Below are 19,720 nucleotides of genomic sequence, written 5' to 3'. Positions count from 1 at the left end.
TCTGGGCACCACAGTTCAAGAAGGACACTGACAAACTGGAACGTGTCCAGAGGAGGGCAACCAAAATGGTCAAAGGCCTGGAAACGATGCCTTATGAGGAACGGCTAAGGGAGCTGGGCATGTTTATCCTGGAGAAGAGGAGGTTAAGGGGGGATATGATAGCCATGTTCAAATATATAAAAGGATGTCACCTAGAGGAGGGAGAAAGATTGTTTTCTGCTGCTCCAGAGAAGCGGACACGGAGCAATGGATCCAAACTACAAGAAAGAAGATTCCACCTAAACATTAGGAAGAACTTCCTGACAGTAAGAGCTGTTTGACAGTGGAATTTGCTGCCAAGGAGTGTGGTGGAGTCTCCTTCTTTGGAGGTCTTTAAGCAGAGGCTTGACAACCATATGTCAGGAGTGCTCTGATGGTGTTTCCTGCTTGGCAGGGGGTTGGACTCGATGGCCCTTGTGGTCTCTTCCAACTCTATGATTCTATGATTCTATGGTTCCTGAGGGTCATCTAGCCCAACCCCATGCAATATAGGAATTTCAGTTAAAGCATCCATGACAGAGGGCCATCCAACCTCTGCTTAAAAACCTGCAAGGAAGGAGAGCCCACCATCTTCTGAAAGAGACCGCTCCACTGTCGAAGAGTTCTTGCTGTCAGAAAGTTCTTCCTGATGTTTCGTCGGACTCTCCTTTGTCATTCGAATCCATTGGTTGAGGCCCTACCTGCTCTTTCATTGATAATAATGTTATGGGGGGGGGGTAGGCCCATAGCTGTCAACCTTTTTTGCGGGAAATTCCCTTATTCCAGTGCCGTTTCCCGCTGTTCCCCGCTGCTATCCCAGATTGCTAGATATCCCGTAGACCAGTGTTTCCCAACCTTGGGCCTGCAGCTGTTTTTGGACTACAACTCCCATCATCCCTAGCTAGCAAGACCAGTGGTCAGGGATGATGGGAATTGTAGTTCAAAAACAGCTGGAGGCCCAAGGTTGGGAAACACTGCGGCGTAGACTGTCCCCAGGACAGGTGAGTCTGCTGATTCCCTTATTTTCGAGGCTGCTGATCCCTTATTTTCAAATCTGAAAGTTGACAGCTATGGTTAGGCCCCCCGTCTAATTTTTGGAATATCCAGGCTAGCTTAATGGTGGGGTGATAGCCTTGGCGATGGGCCATTAAGGGGAGCAAAGCAAAGGGCTGTGTGCAAGGCGGCAAATGGGTGGGATCCTCCCCCTGAATTTGCAAGTATTTAGGACAAAGGCAGAGTTGACAGCAGGGAGCTGAGGCACGTGAGCAAGAAGTAGGCAGAAGCCAAAGGGAGGAAGCTACGTTTGCTTTCTGTTTGAATCCAAGGTTGTGGCTACCAGCTGCAACCCCAGAGTCGTCTGTAACTGGACCTAAGGGTCAGGGGTCCCTTTATGTGGGTTATTAGCCCTGGCATACTTCCCAGGGTGGGGGAGGGCAGTCTCACTGACCCACAGATCGCCCGTGATCTGTCGGCTTACATCAAGGTGCGAGCGGCAGGTGCGCTGGGTCAAATAATAATAATAATAATAATAATAATAATAATAATAATTTATTTGTACCCCCACCCATCTGGCTGGGTCTCCCCAGCCACTCTGGGCGGCTTCCAACAAAGATTTAAAATACATTAAAATGTCACACATTAAAAACTTCCCTGAACTGGGCTGCCTTCAGATGTCTTCTAAATGTTAGGCAGTTGTTTATCTCTTTGACATCTGATGGGAAGGCGTTCCACAGGGCGGGAGCCACTACCGAAAAGGCCCTCTGCCTGGTTCCCTGTAGCTTTGCTTCTCGCAGGGAGGGAACCGCCAGAAGGCCCTCGGATCTGGACCTCAGCGTCCGGGCTGAATGATGGGGGTGGAGATGCTCCTTCAGGTATACTGGACCGAGGCCATTTAGGGCTTTCAAGGTCAGCACCAACACTTTGAATTGTGCTCGGAAACGTCCTGGGAGCCAATGTAGGTCTAAGAGCACGGCACGGCTGGCACTATCCAGAGCCACTCCTACGCAGGCGCACCTTTTCCTTAGAAATCAAAAACAGAGAGAGGAGAGGATCTCCTTCCTGCGATGTCCCGTCAGGTGGGCAATTCACAAGCAATCTGTTGAGCAAATAAGTCAGAAAGTGTAACAGCGGCAGCAGCTGTTCGCTGGGATTTGGGAATCTATTGGCAGCTAGATGGGACACCCTTATGGGTCTCTGAAGTCCATGCAGTTGCCTGCCCTAGGCTAGAATGCCAACATGCGGCTCAGTTCGTTAGACATTCTTCAGCTTTCCAACCCTACAATGGGTCGAAAGGTCCTTTCAATGTGCGAAAAACACTCTAGACATGCAGCCAAGCATCTGCTTCTGTTAGAAGCAGAGATTGGAAGCAATGAATCAGGAGATTTGTCAAGTAACCACTTAGATGTGCTTGAAGTCTGTTGCCAGATGTTTGAGTAGATGCTGTCTAAGTGAATCATCAAGCTGGGAAATGATTCTGGAGAAAAGTTGTGAAGAAGCGGCTTGAAGAGCAAACCTCATGAGGATTGTGTCCTACATCAGCCTCTGCCAAGCTGGCTCGCTCCAGATGTTCTGCGCTCCAGCTGTTAGCAGAGAGACTGGAACAAATCGAGTCCAGAGAGAAAAGAAATTGATAGCACTTTACTGATAGCAAGCTGAACAAGAGCAGTATATAACTCGAGGGGGATCTTACTGACAGCCTAGTTGAGAACAGGGAGACTTTCAACAACACGTACTGAGGTCAAACCTCCTTCTGAAATACTTTCCCTTTCAACTGTCAAATCTCAGCCATCTTCCTCACTGGCCAAGTTCATCAGCTTTGTTGATTTAAGGAAACCAAATAGTTTAAACTGGGTTTTAAGTAAATGTGCAATTCATTGTTCCTTTAGGGGATCTTACTGTTACAAAAGTCGTAACCCTCTGCAGATTCCAGGGAGTTCCAGGCACTCACCCAGGGTCCGTGTCCCTTCGGAGAATTGAGACCCATTGGAGACTGTCATAGCTTTAAGAAATATGGTTTATTCACCTATTTACACTTTAAGTTGAGATGTGGGTGGCGCTGTGGGCTAAATCACAGAGCCTAGGACTTGCAGATCAGAAGGTTCGAATCCCCGCGACGGGGTGAGCTCCCGTTGTTCGGTCCCTGCTCCTGCCAACCTAGCAGTTCGAAAGCACGTCAAGTGCAAGTAGATAAATAGGTACTGCTCCGTCGGGAAGGTAAACGGCGTTTCCGTGCGCTGCTCTGGTTCCCCCAGAAGCGGCTTAGTCATGCTGGCCACATGACCCAGAAGCTGTACACCGGCTCCCTCGGCCAGTAAAGCAAGATGAGCACTGCAACCCCAGAGTTGGCCACGACTGGACCTAATGGTAAGGGGTCCCTTTACCTTTACCTTTACACTTTAAGTATTCCTGAAAGGAATCCAGATCTCACAGCGTGGTCATCTCAAGAGGCGCTTGTCCCCCACAGCAGTGCAGCCAGCCTTCAGCCAGCCTGCCCAAGATGGATCCCAATTTTTCTTCTTCCTCCTTCTCCCCAGCACCCTTCCCAGCTCAAAAACTCTTTTCCTGTCACCTCAAACACATACCCCACCACCTTGGCAACATCTGTCTCCCCAGGCCAAAGGATTCATTTCTGACGGCCCATAAGGCCCCTTTGTCATATTAACAGATTTGCTCTTTGCTAGGCCAGCCAGGCTGTTTTGCACAAGCCACTGTTTGCTTCTTTAACTTGGCTAGAGACTCCTCCTTTTGCTGACCAGACGGACCTGGGGGTTGTGGCAGCCCAACGAGCTGGGCAGCTTATCAATACCAAAAGGTGTCTTCCCTTTTTTCTTTCTTTCTTTTCCATGCTTTATTGTTCAGAATTGCATCTATACAACATAAACTTACATTCATTGTTATCCGCAAAATCAAAATCATCACAAATCACAAAAGAAATATACAAACTTCTCTAACAATAAATTTTCTTCATCAGCATTTGACTTCCCGGCCTTTCCGTATTCCTTTCATTTTGATAAACTTGTTGCCTAACTTAAGTACTTATTTAACAATGAAATATTAGAAGTATTAGGAAAAGGTGTCTTCTCATGGAGCTCTCCAAGGTCCTGGCACCCTCCTTTCCCGCTTGCAGGTTTGCCATTGGAGCATCTGGTTGGCCACTGTGAGAAGAGGATGCTGGACTCGATAGGCCATTGGCCTGATCTGACAGGAATGGCCTTGGGAATAGACCACCCACTCCAGTTGTTTAGTGACTGTGATGGTCTGGGATTCAGACTCTGAGGCTGAACCTGAGGGATCCCAGCCTGCACAGGATTCCCTGCCTCCAGAACCAGCTGAGCTGGGGCTGGGGCTTGAGCCTGAAGGGTCCTCACCTGTGCTGGATCCTCAGCTGCAGGCATCAGCTGAGTCTGCTCTGGCTCCGGAGGTGATGGAGGACCCATTGCCTGCAGGTGCTCCACTCTCAGCCCCGTCAGAGGAAGCTGAGGTTGCCTCTGGGTCCGGTAACCCTCCAGCCTCTCCTGAGCTGCAGAGGCTCAGGGCAGAGAGGCGGAGGGAACTATGTTCCCGCAGGAGGAGTGCTCGCCTCCAGGCCAGGAGAGGCAAGTCACCTGTGGACTGGGGCCGCCCTATGCCTCGGGGCAGATAAAAGCCAGCCAGCCCAGTCCCAGGTTGTGGGAGCAACATTGTTGGTTGCTAGTTCCTGCCTGCACCCTGCCCTGCTTTCCTTTTTTTTTTTAATAATATTTATTCAGAATTTTAAAGGTTACAAAAAGCAAAAAGAGAAAAAAGAAAAATAAAGAAGACCAAAAAAAATACAATCATTTTAAAAAAAGATTAAAAAAAGAACAAATCAAACCTTTACATATTTTTCTTTCTTTAACTTATTTCCTTGACCTCCTCACACCTCCTGTTTTTGTATTCTAATTCAAATTGTTAATTCAGCAAATCTTTCCAACCTTGTTTTTATCTTAATTAATTTGTTTTAAAATGCTGTAATTTTACATTCTCTCTTTCATCAATTCATTTTTACTTAATCCTTTATGTCATTTCTGCCAAAACCACATAATTTTCTTTTTCAAACATCTTTCTGACAAAATCCTTAATTTTACAATGTTTTTAAAGACCACTTTTACTTTATCCAATCTTAACTCTTGTCCAAGCCTAAATATCTGTACTTGTTCTTAAGACGTTTCCCTAAGGTCAAAAAAGATTCCATTCCACAAATTTCCCAACTCTCATAAAAAAAACAAAAAACAAATTTTGTTATATACACTTTGAGTTCCCAATTTCCATTCCACCAGACCCCCTCCCCGGTTTCGGTCCCCAGCATAAGTCCATCAATCTCATAAAGCCATCACCCCGGAGATCTTAAATCCGAGGCTCTTAAATCTCTTTCATGTCCCCTCTGCCAGTCTTTTTGATAGTCTTTAATATTAAAGGCCAGATCTCGGGGAAGCTCCAACCCAACAGCATCCACATTCCTTCCTGCCAAACCCCCATGGTTGAAAATAGGGCCTATAAGATATTCCAAAGCTTGTTTCACACTCCCACCCTGCCCTGCTTTCCTGCCGGAGCTCCTGACCCCACCCGACTCCCCGCCTTGGACCCAGCTTCAGCTTTGACGGACAGCCTCCATACCGCACCCTCGACCTCGGACTGGACTCGGACCTCGCCTCTCGGTTAGCCCCGGGACCAGCACAGTGATAAGGACTGTGGATGAGCAGGGGTGGTGTTTGGTTGCAATTTCTGCTTATTTCAGGATACTCCAGAAGCATCTAACAATGCGGCTGTCCATGCCCGAGATCGGAGCAACCCCACACCCTTCAGCCTTGCACAACCTTTGCATCTTCCTCCTGGCTATGCTGTTCCTGGGTCTCCCTGCTGCCAGGCAGCTGTCGTGTCAGACTGAGTCCATTGGGCTTCTACGAAGCATCATCCAGCGCATGGTAAGTAAAGAGGGACCAAGAGACGGGTGGGAAGAGTTGGTGCGCAAATTAGGCCTGCTGAAATTGCCAGATGTTTTGGATGGAGGGGGGCGGAAGTAGGGTGTTCTGAATCAGGGTTTCCCAGCCCCAGTGCCCTCCAGATGTTTAGGGATGTGATCCCCATGTGGGAATGTTCAGGGAGGCAGGAGAGGGTATATAGTTTTTTATTATTATTAATAATTTTAGTTAACATAATTATTACAAAATACACAAGCAAAATATTGCAAATACATATATACATACATGCATACATATTTCAGATAAGCACACATATATATAAAAGAACAAAAAAGGAAGAAAAGAAAAAGAAAAAATAAGGAGAAAAAGAAGAAGAAAAGTTGGAAGAATTTCTTCCAAATATCTCAATCATAAAATTTCATTGATTGACTTCCATCACTTACACTGCACATCCTATATACATTTTAAGCAAGATTGTTATTCTGTATTTTTCTCATAGAATCTCACACAAATATTCTAATCAATAAGTTTTCTAAATCTTTCATAAATCTATTCTAAACACAACCAATGCCTTACATTTAATCTTTGTCTACATAAATAATCATTTAAACATTTCCATTGTTTCTGGATTATATTTTTTGGTTTTTGTCTTATCAAATCAGTCAGCTTTGCTAATTCCAAGTATTCACATAATTTATTCAGCCATTCTTCTTTGGTTGGAACGTAATTTACTTTCCAGTTATTGGCTATTAACATTCTCGCTGCTGTTGTCGCGTACAAGAAAATATTAATTTTGTCATTTGGGATATGAAACTCTGCGAAGTAAAGGAACTTGCTAGCGCAAGTTAGGAAGGATATTAATAAACTATATACCCTCTGCCATCCCAAAGGAGAGGGTATATAGTTTATTAATATCCTTCCTAACTTGCGCTAGCAAGCTCCTTTACTTAGCAGAGTTTCACATTCCCCTTTTAAACTCACAGCAGGTAGCTGGTTGCAGGCTTGTTTAAGCCTCTCAATATCAGATTCCTGGTAAGTCCCCTTATATCCCTCCTAAAAGAATGAACACACCACAACCTTATTCAAAGTCATTAAAAGAAGTTTACTCACATCATCAGTTCACAGTTGGATCCCTGAAGGCAAACTTAGTTACAAAGTGCAGTGGTACCTCTGGTTGCGAATGGTATCCATTCCGGGGGCCATTCGCAACATGAAAAGAGTGCAACCCGCAGTGGAGCATCTGCACATGCGTGGGTTGCGATTTGGCGCTTCTGTGCATGCGCGTGACGTCATTTTGTGCGTCTGTGCACGCGCGAGCGGCGAAACCCGGAAGTAACCCTTTCCGGTACTTCCGGGTCACTGCGGGACGTAACCTGAAAGAACATAACATGAAGCGGATGTAACATGAAGTATGACTGTATAGCTAAAAAGCTGCTCCAGTGATAGAGGAAGTCAAAGAGAGAGTGTTGTGTGACTTGCCCTTGTGTTACCTGGGCAGGTAAGCTCACGACCACCTGTAGTCACATGTCTACATAAATAATCATTTAAACATTTCCATCTTGGCTTGTCCGCTGGCTAGCTTCTCCCTCCTTAATGTGAATTATTATTATTATTATTATTATTATTATTATTATTATTTGTTTGTACCCCGCCCATCTGGCTGGGTTTCACCAGCCACTCTGGGCGGCTCCCAATCAAGTGTTAAAAACAGTACAGCATTAAATATTAAAACCTTCCCTGAAAAGGGCTGCCTTCAGATGTCTTCTAAATGTCAGGTAGTTGTTTATTTCCTTGACATCTGCTGGAAGGGCGTTCCACAGGGCTGGCGCCACCACTGAGAAGGCCCTCTGCCTGGTTCCCTGTAGCTTTGCTTCTCGCAGCGAGGGAACCGCCAGAAGGCCCTCGGAGCTGGACCTCAGTGTCCGGGCAGAATGATGGGGGTGGAGACGCTCCTTTGGGGATACTGAGCTTTTGAAGCAGCTTATTCTAAGGTGTGAAGAGGTGAGAGGGGATAGTGAGATGTAAATGACCACCTGACTATGAAAACCTGGCAACACTAGATCACCAGTTTTGTTGAACTGATTAAGCTAAATAGTTTTGTACAGTTGCATATTCCTGCATGGCCAGAGTTGGACCCAGATGCTCCTCAAGGATCCTTCCAACTCTACAATTCTATGATTCTATGAATTGGATTTTTTTGGGGGGGGAATGTGTAATCGGTTGCTACTTCTTAAATTTTTATTGGGTTATCTTCTTCCTTAGTGGGTTGTTCAAAGCACTATCCTGCTTTGTACAGGGGTACCTCGCAAGACGAATGCCTCGTAAGACGAAAAACTCGCTAGACGAAAGAGTTTTTCGTTTTTTGAGTTGCTTCGCAAGACGGATTTCCCTATGGGCTTGCTTCGCAAGATGAAAACGTCTTGCAAGTTTGTTTCCTTTTTCTTAAAACTGTGCATTCACTTCAAGGAGCAACTCATAGCACGCGGTATGGTAGCCTTTTTTGAGGTTTTTGAAGACTTTGGTGATTTTTGAAGCTTTTCCAAAGTCCGTGCTTCGCAAGACGAAAAAACCGCAAGACGAAAAAACTCGCGGAACGAATTAATTTCGTCTTGCGAGGCACCACTGTACAGGGTAGGGGACACTGGGGATGAGTTTGTGAAACCAAGGGAAGGGAGCGGCCCCCAAAAAGTTTGGTAACTGCTAGGTTTGAGTTTCACTCTTTAGCTGGGGAAAGAATAACCGCAACCCGAGTTTGTGGAAGTCAATGTTTATATCACCATTTGAACAATAGTTCCTATTAGTTTTCCCCTCCACTCATCTTCTCTCTCCGTCCTGTTATCTTGCCCTTTCCCACCAACTGTCATTTCCTCATGTGTAACTGATCATCGGAGGAGAGGCAAGTTTTAACCTGCAACCAAGTGCTAGAGCAATGTGTACGCGAGAGTCACGGCTCTGTTAAAAACTAATTGAAACACCCAAATCATACCGTACAGAGCAGACACAGAGTTAAAATCTATGGTGATTATATAAACTCAGAACAGTAGCAAACCAAGATGCAATTTTTTGTTTAGTCGTTTAGTCATGTCCGCCTTTGCATGACCCCCTGGACCAGAGCACGCCAGGCACTCCTGTCTTCCACTGCCTCCCACAGTTTGGCCCAACTCATGCTAGTAGCTTCGAGAACACTGTCCCACCATCTCTTCCTCTGTTGTCCCCTTCTCCTTGTGCCCTCCATCTTTCCCAACATCAGGGTCTTTTCCAGGGAGTCTTCTCTTCTCCTGAGGTGGCCAAAGTCTTGGAGCCTCAGCTTCAGGATCTGTCCTTCCAGTGAGCACTCAGGGCTGATTTCCCTAAGAATGGAGAGGTTGGATCTTCTTGCAGTCCATGGGACTCTCAAGAGTCTCCTCCAGCACCAGAATTCAAAAGCATCCATTCTTCTGCAATCAGCCTTCTTTATGGTCCAGCTCTCACTTTCATACATCACGACTGGCAAAACCATAGCTTCAACTATACGGACCTTTGTTGGCAAGGTGATGTCTCTGCTTTTTAAGATGCTGTCTAGGTTTGCCATCGCCTTTCTCCCAAGGAGCAGGTGTCTTTTAATTTCGTGGCTGCTGTCACCATCTGCAGTGATCATGGAGCCCAAGAAAGTCAAATCTCTCACTGCTTCCATTTCTTCCCCTTCTATCTGCCAGGAGGTGATGGGCCCAGTGGCCATGATCTTCGTTTTTTTGATGTTGAGCTTCAGACCATATTTTGCGCTCTCCTCTTTCACCCTCATTAAAAGGTTCTTTAATTCCTCCTCACTTTCTGCCATCAAGGCTGTGTCATCTGCATATCTGAGGTTGTTGATATTTGTTCCGGCGATCTTAATTCCGGTTTGGGATTCATCCAGCCCAGCCTTTCGCATGATGAATTCTGCATATAAGTTGAATAAGCAGGGAGACAATATACAGCCTTGACAAAATCCCTTCACAGGTCTTTGCAGCAGAAAGGAGGAAGCTAACAGCTGTTTCCCTTCTGGTTTGAGTCAGCCAGTTAAGTAGGACAGATAAAATAGCCAAGAAGGACTTTTTAATGTTACGAGGATGGAAATACAGTAAATTATCCACAGCACTCTGTAAAAGCTACATACCCACCAAATATGTTTTAATATTTCTATTGCTCTATCCTGATTATTATTCTGATAAGGGCTGCCCCTGCATACACCAATGGCCTGCCTTTCCTTCATCACGGAACTCGAGGTTAGCATTCATGGAGTTCTTAGGCAAACTCTCATCAAACAGCAAAATATAATAAATAATAATAATGGTGGTGGTGGTGGAACGAGGGTGGCACTGTGGGGCACAGAGCCTAGGAATTGCTGATCAGAAGGTTGGTGGTTTGAATCCCTGCGATGGGGTGAGCTCCCGTTGCTCGGTCCCTGCTCCTGCCAACCTAGCAGTTTGAAAGCACGCCAGTGCAAGTAGATAAATAGGTACCGCTCCAGTGGGAAGGTAAACGGTGTTTCCGTGTGCTGCTCTGGTTCGCCAGAAGTGGCTTAGTCATGCTGGCCACATGACCCAGAAGCTGTACGCCGGCTCCCTTGGCCAATAAAGCGAGATGAGCGCCACAACCCCAGAGTCAGCCACAACTGGACCTAATGGTCAGGGGTCCCTTAACCTTTTTAATAACAACAACAACAACAACAACAATATTTATACCCCACCCATCTCGCTGGGTTTATTAACTTATTTACATTTATTGTATGCGCGCATGCAGACAATCATTATTATCTCATATTAAATTGACGTGTTGGCGTTTTGCGATCAATAAGTGGATTTTGGGTTGCAGTATGGGCATTCGGTCTCTAAAAGGTTCTCCGTCACTGTCCATTTAAAGCACTGGTTTTCTACTTTGCCTTGGCTTTCTCCCAGATCATCCTGGGAACTGTGGGGTTTTTTTTAAGGGTGCTGGGAATTATAGCGCTGTGGGGGGCTGCCTCCTTATCAAACTACAGTTCCCGGGAGTCTTTGACTCACCACAGCTGCCCTTATCTCTCTCCTCAATCTTCACTTGTCTGTTTTTCTAAGGATTTCTGCAAAACTCCAGAGTTCCTCCAACTTTGCTAACACCACCCTCTTCTGCGCGGGTGGAGCTGTTTTGGCTATATAAGGACCGGCAGTCAGAGAATTGAGATCATGATTAGCATGCGCTGATAGCTATGATATGATGGGATAAGCAAACATGGGACTAGTGGCGCAGCCAACGCTGGATTCCTTGTTTTCTTTGACACTGATCGCTTCCCAACTTTCTTTGCTCATTTCCTAGGGGAGCTTAGGAGTCGGAGCCTGCCTTATATCAACAAATTGCATCTGACGTGGGATGGGGAACTGAAATCAGATTCATTTTTCATTTTAACGAGAAACTACCTAACCTGCACTTTTTGAACTAATACGGCCACGGAAACGCAGCCTGCCTTCAAAATCCGCCCGAATTTTGCAACGCAGTCCTCCAGCCAAACAGTATTTACAAAAATGTGTATATTAAGGGAAGGTGTACATAGAAATTAACAGCAATAACAACAACCTGCCCTTTACCCTAAGGTCTGTGACAGATGGCCGTCCAGTCTCTGTCCAGAGGTAGAGAGGGAACGGGCTGGTTTGGGGGGGACTCCCTGGGCCTGAATGGGGCAACTGTGCCCCTGAAGGACCAGGTGCCCAGCCTGGGAGTCATTTTGGACTCACAGCTGTCCAAGGAGGCACAGGTCCATTCTGTGTCCAGGGCAGCTGTCTACAAGCTCCATCTAATATGCAGGATGAGACCCTACCTGCCCGCAGACTGTCTGGCCAGAGTGGTGCATGCTCTAGTTATCTCCCGCTTGGACTACTGCAATGCGCTCTATGTGGGGCTACCTTTGAAGGTGACCCAGAAACTACAACTAATCCAGAATGCGGCAGCTAGACTGGTGACTGTGAGCGACCGCTGAGACCATATAACACCCGTCTTGAAAGACCTACATTCGGTCCCAGTACGTTTCCGAGCACAATTCAAAGTGTTGGTGCTGACCTTGAAAGCCCTAAACGGCCTCGGTCCAGTATACCTGAAGGAGCGTCTCCACCCCCATCATTCTGCCCAGACGCCGAGGTCCAGATCCAAGGGCCTTCTGGTGGTTCCATCCCTGCGAGAAGTGAGGTTACAGGGAACCAGGCAGAGGGCCTTCTTGGTGGTGGCACCCGTCCTGTGGAACGCCCTCCCATCTGATGTCAAGGAAATAAAGAACTATCTGACTTTTAGAAGACATCTGAAGGCAGCCCTGTTTAGGAAGCTTTTAATATTTGATGAATTATTGTATTTCTTTTTTATATATTGGTTTTCACATATTACATTACAATACAGATGTACCAAAGCCAACACCATTTCCTCCCCATCCCCCCATACATTTACATTTCTGTTTCCTCAATCCATCATGTTATTCTTTTCTCCTTCCTCCCACTTCCCTCCAACCCCACTTCCTCCACATTATACAATTTACAATAATCTTTGCATTCTACAATCTTCTCAAATCATCTATATATTCTTATTCTCTTACCTTACTAATTTTCTTCCATCCAGTACTTCACATTTTAATCTATGCATATTAGCATATCATTTTTTGAGCAATACAGTGGCACCTCGGGTTAAGTACTTAATTCGTTCCGGAGGTCCGTTCTTAACCTGAAGCTGTTCTTAACCTGAAGCACCACTTTAGCTAATGGGGCCTCCTGCTGCTGCCGCGCCACTGGAGCATGATTTCTGTTCTCATCCTGAAGCACTATTCTTAACCTGTTCTGTTCTTAACCTGAAGCACTATTTCTGGGTTAGCGGAGTCTGTAACCTGAAGCGTATGTAACCTGAGGTACCACTGTATTGTATTTCAATATTTTGCTGGAAGCTGCCCAGAGTGGCTGGGTGTAAATAATAAATTATAATGAAGGGGCATATTACAATATAATTGTTGTATTATCCCAAAGGGATACACCAGCCAGAGGGACAGGGTTTGTTGCTTAAGTGTTACAGTGCAATTGGGCCCCTTGTTGGAATGTCTAGCTTGGGCAGATAGAGATAAAGAACAAGAATTTATTGTCATACCAGGATAAGGGAGGTTGCAGGAAGGAGGGAGGGGAGACCAAGACCTTACATTGTAATAGGAACTTATTATAAGTTTCGATTTCCCAGAAATCAGGTGGTTTACAAGAAATCAGGTGGTCTTCTATTCTGCAAATGTATAAAAAGCTGGCTCGCTCAGAATTTGGGGGCAGACATTGGGCAACGCGTGTCTGTACCGTTACTTTGTCATGACAAAATAAAAATATTTTACTGCTGTCTAATTGACTCTTGAAGCGAATTCTGATACTCCAAAGGAAAGGTCTATCAATAATAATATTATTATTATGTCTAAAAACCTCCCAGGAAGGTTGGAGCTTCATTTCCTCTAACTGCCTGTTGATGTCTTCCTCCAGGGCAACTCCAGCAACGGAACCCTGTTCACCCCAGACAATATCACTGTGCGTATCTCCTGCAGACAGTATGCATGGCGAGAGCAGGGCGGGGTGGGAACCGGCAAAATCTTCTTGCTTGCAAATAGCCTGTGGGCTTGGGGCTTATCTGTGCTTGGCTGAAACATGCGCCTCATGCGCTTCTTCGTTTAAGCATTTCCCCCAAACCAATGGCTTATAAACAGATGAAAAGCAGTTAAAAAGGCAGAAATTTAAACGCAGCAGGCAAAACAAAACCACCCAGGAGGCATTAGAAAAAGACCCAGCCGTCAAAAGTTAGCGTGAAAGCTATCGTGCCCCATACTCCTCTTTTAAGGACGATGCCTGTTACGTTGTGGGTGAACATATCAGACGACACAGCAATTCTTCAAGCAGCTCTTGTTTATTCACAGGCCAGAACAGAACTGAACTGAAGGGTTCAGCCAGCCTGCTTATATAGAGCTCCAGTACAACGTAACTGTAACAATTTTCTAGAACTATCCAATCACTGAAAGTCACTTTCGATCCCTTATTTGCATAACTATCTACAGTATCCCCCTGCTGGCCCAGGGTGAGAACTTCAGTACATAACAATGCCCATGTTGGGTAAGATTGATGGTTCCCCTGTCTCTGTGCCTTGGTCCTCCTGAGAGTGGCCACCGAGATGCTGAGGGCAAACTAGGCAAAGCTGGTTGGCCCAGCCATCTCTATGTTGGGTTGAAAGAAATAAAAATGGGATAATTTCATCTTAGCTTATTTCATTCAATTGACATGATTTCTGCATTGTAAGGGTTGGGGTACTTTCCACCTCTACAATTCTATGATATACCTCTTGATTGTTATGAGAGAGAGAGAGAGGAGAACCAGTGACACTCAAAGCAGTTGAGTGGAAGTATTAGTAAAGGGTAAAGGGACCCCTGACCATTAGGTCCAGTCGCTTTACTGGCCGAGGGAGCCGGCGTACAGCTTCCGGGTCATGTGGCCAGCATTACTAAGCTGCTTCTGGCGAACCAGAGAAGCGCACGGAAACGCCGTTTACCTTCCCGCCGGAGCGGTACCTACTTACCGTATTTTTCGCTCTATAAGACACACCAGACCACAAGACGCACCTAATTTTTGGAGGAGGAAAACAAGAAAAAAAATATTCTGAATCTCAGAAGCCAGAACAGCAAGAGGGATCACTGCGCAGTGAAAGCAGCAATCCCTCTTGCTGTTCTGGCTTCTGGGATAGCTGCACAGCCTGCATTCGATCCATAAGACGCAGACACATTTCCCCTTACTTTTTAGGAGGGGAAAAGTGAGTCTTATAGAGCAGAAAATACGGTATCTACTTGCACTTTGACGTGCTTTTGAACTGCTAGATTGGCAGGAGCAGGGACCGAGCAACGGGAGCTCATCCCGTCACGGGGATTCGAACCACCGACCTTCTGATCGGCAAGCCCTGGGCTCTGTGGTTTAACCCACAGCTCCACCAAACAAATTGACTCCCAAACACTACAAACCCAGAAGTAAGCGTTCCGGTTTGTGAATGTTTTTTTGGAAGCCAAACGTTAGTTTTGGCTGTCAGCATTTTCCCCGGGGGCCAATCAGCCAATCAGAAGCTGCGCCTTCATCTCCAAATGTTTTGGAAGTCGAACAGGCTTCCAGAACAGATTGAGTTCGAGAACCAATGTACCACTGTATTGAAAACATTCAAAACCTGAAAATCAGCCCCCAAACCACACAACAGCATTCTAGGTATCTGGATAGGCTTGTCTAAAGAGAAACACAGCTCCATTGGAAGAGCATGTGAGTCTTAATCTCAGCGCCATGGGTTCGAGCCCCACCCCGGGCAAAAGATTCCCGCATTGCAGGGCGTCGGATCGGATGCCCCAACTCTTCCAACTCTACAATTCCATGAAACGTTTTTAGCAAGTGCCGAAAAGAGTACAGCAAAGGGGCCCACCGGGTGTCAAAAGGCAGGGAGTTCCGAAGTGTAGGTGCCACAACGCTAAAAGAGTGAGTTCTTGCAAATGCAGAACAGGGATTACTGTGTTTTTCGCTCTATAAGACGCACCAGACCACAAGACGCACCTAGTTTTTGGAGGAGGAAAACAAGAAAAAAAAAATTCTGAATCTCAGAAGCCAGAACAGCAAGAGGGATTGCTGTGCAGTGAAATCAGCAATCCCTCTTGCTGTTCTGGCTTCTGGGATAGCTGCGCAGCCTGCATTCGCTCCATAAGACGCACACACACATTTCCCCTTACTTTTTAGGAGGGAAAAAGTGAGTCAAAAGTGAGGCAAAAAATACGTATCTGGTGCCTGTAATATAATGCAAGCAAAGCTAATTTTTTTTTAAAAAAAAAAACCCCTGCTGCCTGTCATTTTCTGCTTCTTTCCTTTGTCCCAGTAGGTTTGCTATGCTGACAACCTGAGCTGCTTTTTCCAGGAGCTTCAGGTGGTTCAGCGGGCACAGCAAGGGCAGACCCAGCGCCTCCTCTCCCGGCTCGCCACCCGGCTGAACCAGGTGCAGGTGAAGCTACGCAGAAGGAGCCAGAGTCAGAGCCACTGCCCCACCTGCCGGCTCTGCCGCTACCACCCCGAACGGCCTGTGCTGGTTTTCCTGAACAGGCTGCTGGAGTTGCACCAGTGGAACTGCAGGAACGGGGTCAGCCTAGGGGGAAAGTACTGCCCACCCCCTGCTCCGTGAAGAGGAGCCTTGCCAGTCGAAGGAGGAGATGGTCAAGCTGGAAGGTGTGCAGAGGAAGGAGACCAAGATGATCGAGAGACTGGAGACAAAGCCTGATGAGGAATGGTTGAAGGAGCGAGTATGTTCAGCCTGCAGAAGAGAGGACCGAGAGGTGAGGTGATAGCCGTCTTTGAATACCTGAAGGGCTGCCCCATCGATGGAGGAGCAAGCTTGCTTCTTGCTGCTTCACAGGGTAGGACCAGAGTCAACAGATTCGAATCACGAGAAATGAGACTGTAACAAAACACAGGGAATAACTTCCAGGCTGTATGGACTGTTCAACAGTGGAATGGGCTCCTTCGGGAGGTGATGGAGTCTCCTCCCTTAGAGTTTTCTGAGCTGTGGTGGCCTGGGACTCGGACTCGGAGCCAGAGGGGTCATAGTCCGCACCGGATCCTTTGCCTCAGGCATCATCTGAACCAAGTCTGGGGCCTGATCCTGAAGAGTCCCAGTCTGCACAGGTTCCCCTGCATCAAACACCAGCTGGGCCGAGTCAGGGGCCTGAGCCTGCCCTGGCTCCAGATGCGGGGATGACCTCGTTGCCTTCAGCTGGGCCATCACTTACAGCTGCTCCGCTACCGGTTGGGTCAGGGGAGGCTGAGGTGGCTCCTGGGTCTAGTAACCCACTGACGTCTCCCGAGCTGCAGAGACTCAGGTCCGAGAGAAGGAGAGACCTGAGTACTCACAGGAGGAGTGCTCACCTTCGGGCGAAACAGGGAGGTGAGTCGTCGGGGGATCAGGACCGGCCGTTACCCCGACAGAGATAAAAAGCCGTCGGACCCCGCCCCAGGTTGCAGGAGCAACATTGATGTTTGCTAGAACCTGCCTGAGATCCTGTACCTGGTTTCCTGCCTTTGCCCTGTCGGACTGACTCTTCATGGAACCCTTGGATTCGGGACGGGACCTGTACCGCATCACTCAGGTTACCCCCGGGCCCAGCACATAAGCAGCGGTTGGGTGACCATCTGTCAGGGATGCTTCAGCTGAAATTCCAGCATTGTGGGGGGTTGCACTCAACGGTCCTTGGGTCCCTTCCAACGCAACGGTTTTATTCTACTCCCCCTTGACTTTGTCCGTGGCTCTGGGATAGCATGTCTACTCTGTGTTGGCAATTCATGGGTTCCTCTGTTGGAGGGATCTCTTGCATGATCGGTGCCCTCAGTGACCCTGGGCTACCCTGTTGCGTTGGGGCATGAGACACAACTTCCGTTGCACCAGAAGAAGGTCTTGTGGACGACGGATACAGACAGTACCAGTGAGGTGGCAGCTGTCGCTGTCCTGGTGAGTGGATGTTGACCGGACATTCTGGACCAGACACACCAGTAATGGTGCAAGTTGCAAATTTTGGATGAAAGTGCTTTGGCAGCTGATCTCCGTTGTCTCTCTAAGTTGCAAGACCCAGAGCCGGACTGGAAGAGAGAATGGTTAGCCTTTCTACTACACAAATGTAAGCAGAAGGGCATGCATCTCTTCCTTGCCCCAACAGATCCCGATCTTCCTGGCAACAGCTAGTAAGTATCCCTTCCCTCACTTTATCTGTTGTTAATATAGGAAAATGGGAAGCTCCCTTATACCAGGTCTAGTTGATACCAGGCTACATGAAAGAGCCAGTGTGGCATAGCGGTTAGAGAGCTGGACTAGGACCTGGGAGACCCGGGTTCAAATCCCCAGCCAGCCCTGAAGCTCAGCTGGTGGGGACCAGTTGCTGCTTCTCAGTATCACCGATCTCAAAGAGTTGTTCTGGTGATTAAATGAGAGCACTTTCCATGAACTTGTGGAAATCCAACGAACCTGAATATTGGAAGATTCAGGACAGATTAAAAATAACCACTTAGAGAAGCATAAACAGGGTGGGGACCAATGTTTGTATCCAGGTGAAGTGATGGACATGAGACAGGTGTTGGTAATGCTGGTGAGCTGGCGGAAGCAAACATGCTCCAAGCAAGCTGCCGGCTAGCTCAGCTGAGGCTCTTTTTATTAGCAGAAATCAACAATTGGAAACAGTAGTGAAACCACCCTGAACTTAACGTATTTCCATCAGATGGTTTAAAAACTATTTTTTTAATCTGTAAAAGTTCTTGCATTCTTAACTATTTTTGTTGCACTGTATTAAATATAAAGTGTGTGATTTACAAGGGCTTGGGCTTCTTCGTGCTCCCATCTACATCAACGGTGGGGGCGGAACAGCCTTTGGGGAATGTTTATTCATTGATAAGTAGCAGCAGAGCAGCAATCCCTTCCCCTGAGCTTAAGCAAGGCTTTTCTCCAAGCAAGCATGCCAGAATGCCAGTGGGTGGAGACCACAGAAGGGAAGAATGGCTCTTGCACCCGGGTCCTGCTTGAAGGTTTCCCATGAGGGCATCTAGCTGGCCCCTGTGAATCTCCTGTCTCCCTGGGTCACCTGAGGCAAGCATGCTCCAAGCAAGATGCCGGCTAGCTCTGCAGAGGCTCCTTTTATTAGCAGAAATCAACCATTGGAAACAGTAGCGAAACCACCCTGAACTTAACATATTTCCATCTAAGCACATTTCCAGTGTTAGCAAATACATGTGTCAGCAGGTGTTTCCCTCAGATGTTCCCCCCGATACTTGATGACATCTGTGTCCCCCGTCATGCTCCAGCCAAGCGATATGTTTAACAAATTGTGAGAGGGCAAAAGATTAGGGGGGGAAACCCTGTTTTCTAGCCAAGAAGGCAAAAGGTCAGGGAAAGCAGGCGTAATGTTCCTTGACATATTGTTGCACATCTGGTGCGAGGTTTGCCTTCGCAAAGCGGAGCGTTACCTCTACATCCAGGTATGGTGAGATCAATGTCCTTGCTGCCCACTTAGGACTACCTGAGCAAGCATATCCTGACACAGACCAGTCCCATAACCCAAGCCAGGGTACCCTGTGAATTACCCATCTCATTGTTATTGTGGTGTCTTCATGAAAACTAGGTGTTCCTTTTCCCGGAGAATCCTGGAGGAGCTCTGATGATGTCAGCCTGAAGGGGTTTCATTTGCTGCAGCTGAGAAGGCAGGGGGGGCTTGGCCATCAAGCCACGAGAATTGGTGAGTTTTCAAATGCCCACTGACTTGGGCATAGCCCTTGAGGGGGGACAGAAAGGTTTGTCTGTTTCAACCCTCTCAAATTCTCATTGTTTCTTTCTAAAATTCAGTTCTTCGCATTTGCACAGCAATTGGTGATTTAAAAAAAATAATTTAAAGTCGTCTTCAAAGTTATTCAGCATTTTAGTGTGACTTTCCACCATAAACACATTTTTGTATACTGTTTTTGACCAAAGTGCACATTTTTGCAAGCAGTTCCCCCTAATATAATGTGTTCTTGCATGTTGTTTTTCACAAACATGGTGTGTGTGTACATCTTGCAAAAGCTCAACATCCAAAAAACCAAAGTGCTGCACCAATGAGTACAAAATAACCCCTCTGCAGCAGCACAAATCCAACTCAGTGGTGTAACGTTGGAAAGTGTCAATCACTTCTCCTACCTTTTCACAAGGGCCGACACTGATGCCGAAATCCAGCATCTCCTGAGCTC

At 46.9% G+C, this 19,720-nt stretch overlaps 2 protein-coding genes across 4 annotated transcripts in view; both read left to right on the top strand.

The window, feature by feature from the left end:
• Nucleotides 1-19,720, top strand: part of SUPT5H (SPT5 homolog, DSIF elongation factor subunit) — a 118,703-nt gene that overhangs the window by 44,924 nt on the left and 54,059 nt on the right. The window lies entirely within an intron of this gene.
• Nucleotides 5,796-17,964, top strand: LOC307222690 (uncharacterized protein; the record flags this gene model as incomplete). The annotated part of the gene is made up of 3 exons (XM_079988112.1): nucleotides 5,796-5,960; nucleotides 13,439-13,483; nucleotides 15,846-17,964. The coding sequence occupies 3 exons, from the start codon at nucleotides 5,796-5,798 to the stop codon at nucleotides 16,140-16,142; spliced, it is 507 nt and encodes a 168-aa protein (XP_079844238.1). The 3' UTR covers nucleotides 16,143-17,964.

This window comes from Podarcis cretensis, assembly GCF_951804945.1.
Source record: "Podarcis cretensis genome assembly, chromosome: 8".
In the NCBI taxonomy this organism is placed as follows: domain Eukaryota; kingdom Metazoa; phylum Chordata; class Lepidosauria; order Squamata; family Lacertidae; genus Podarcis; species Podarcis cretensis.
Note: the sequence above shows the minus strand (reverse complement) of the source record. Positions and strands in the feature narration are given on the sequence as shown.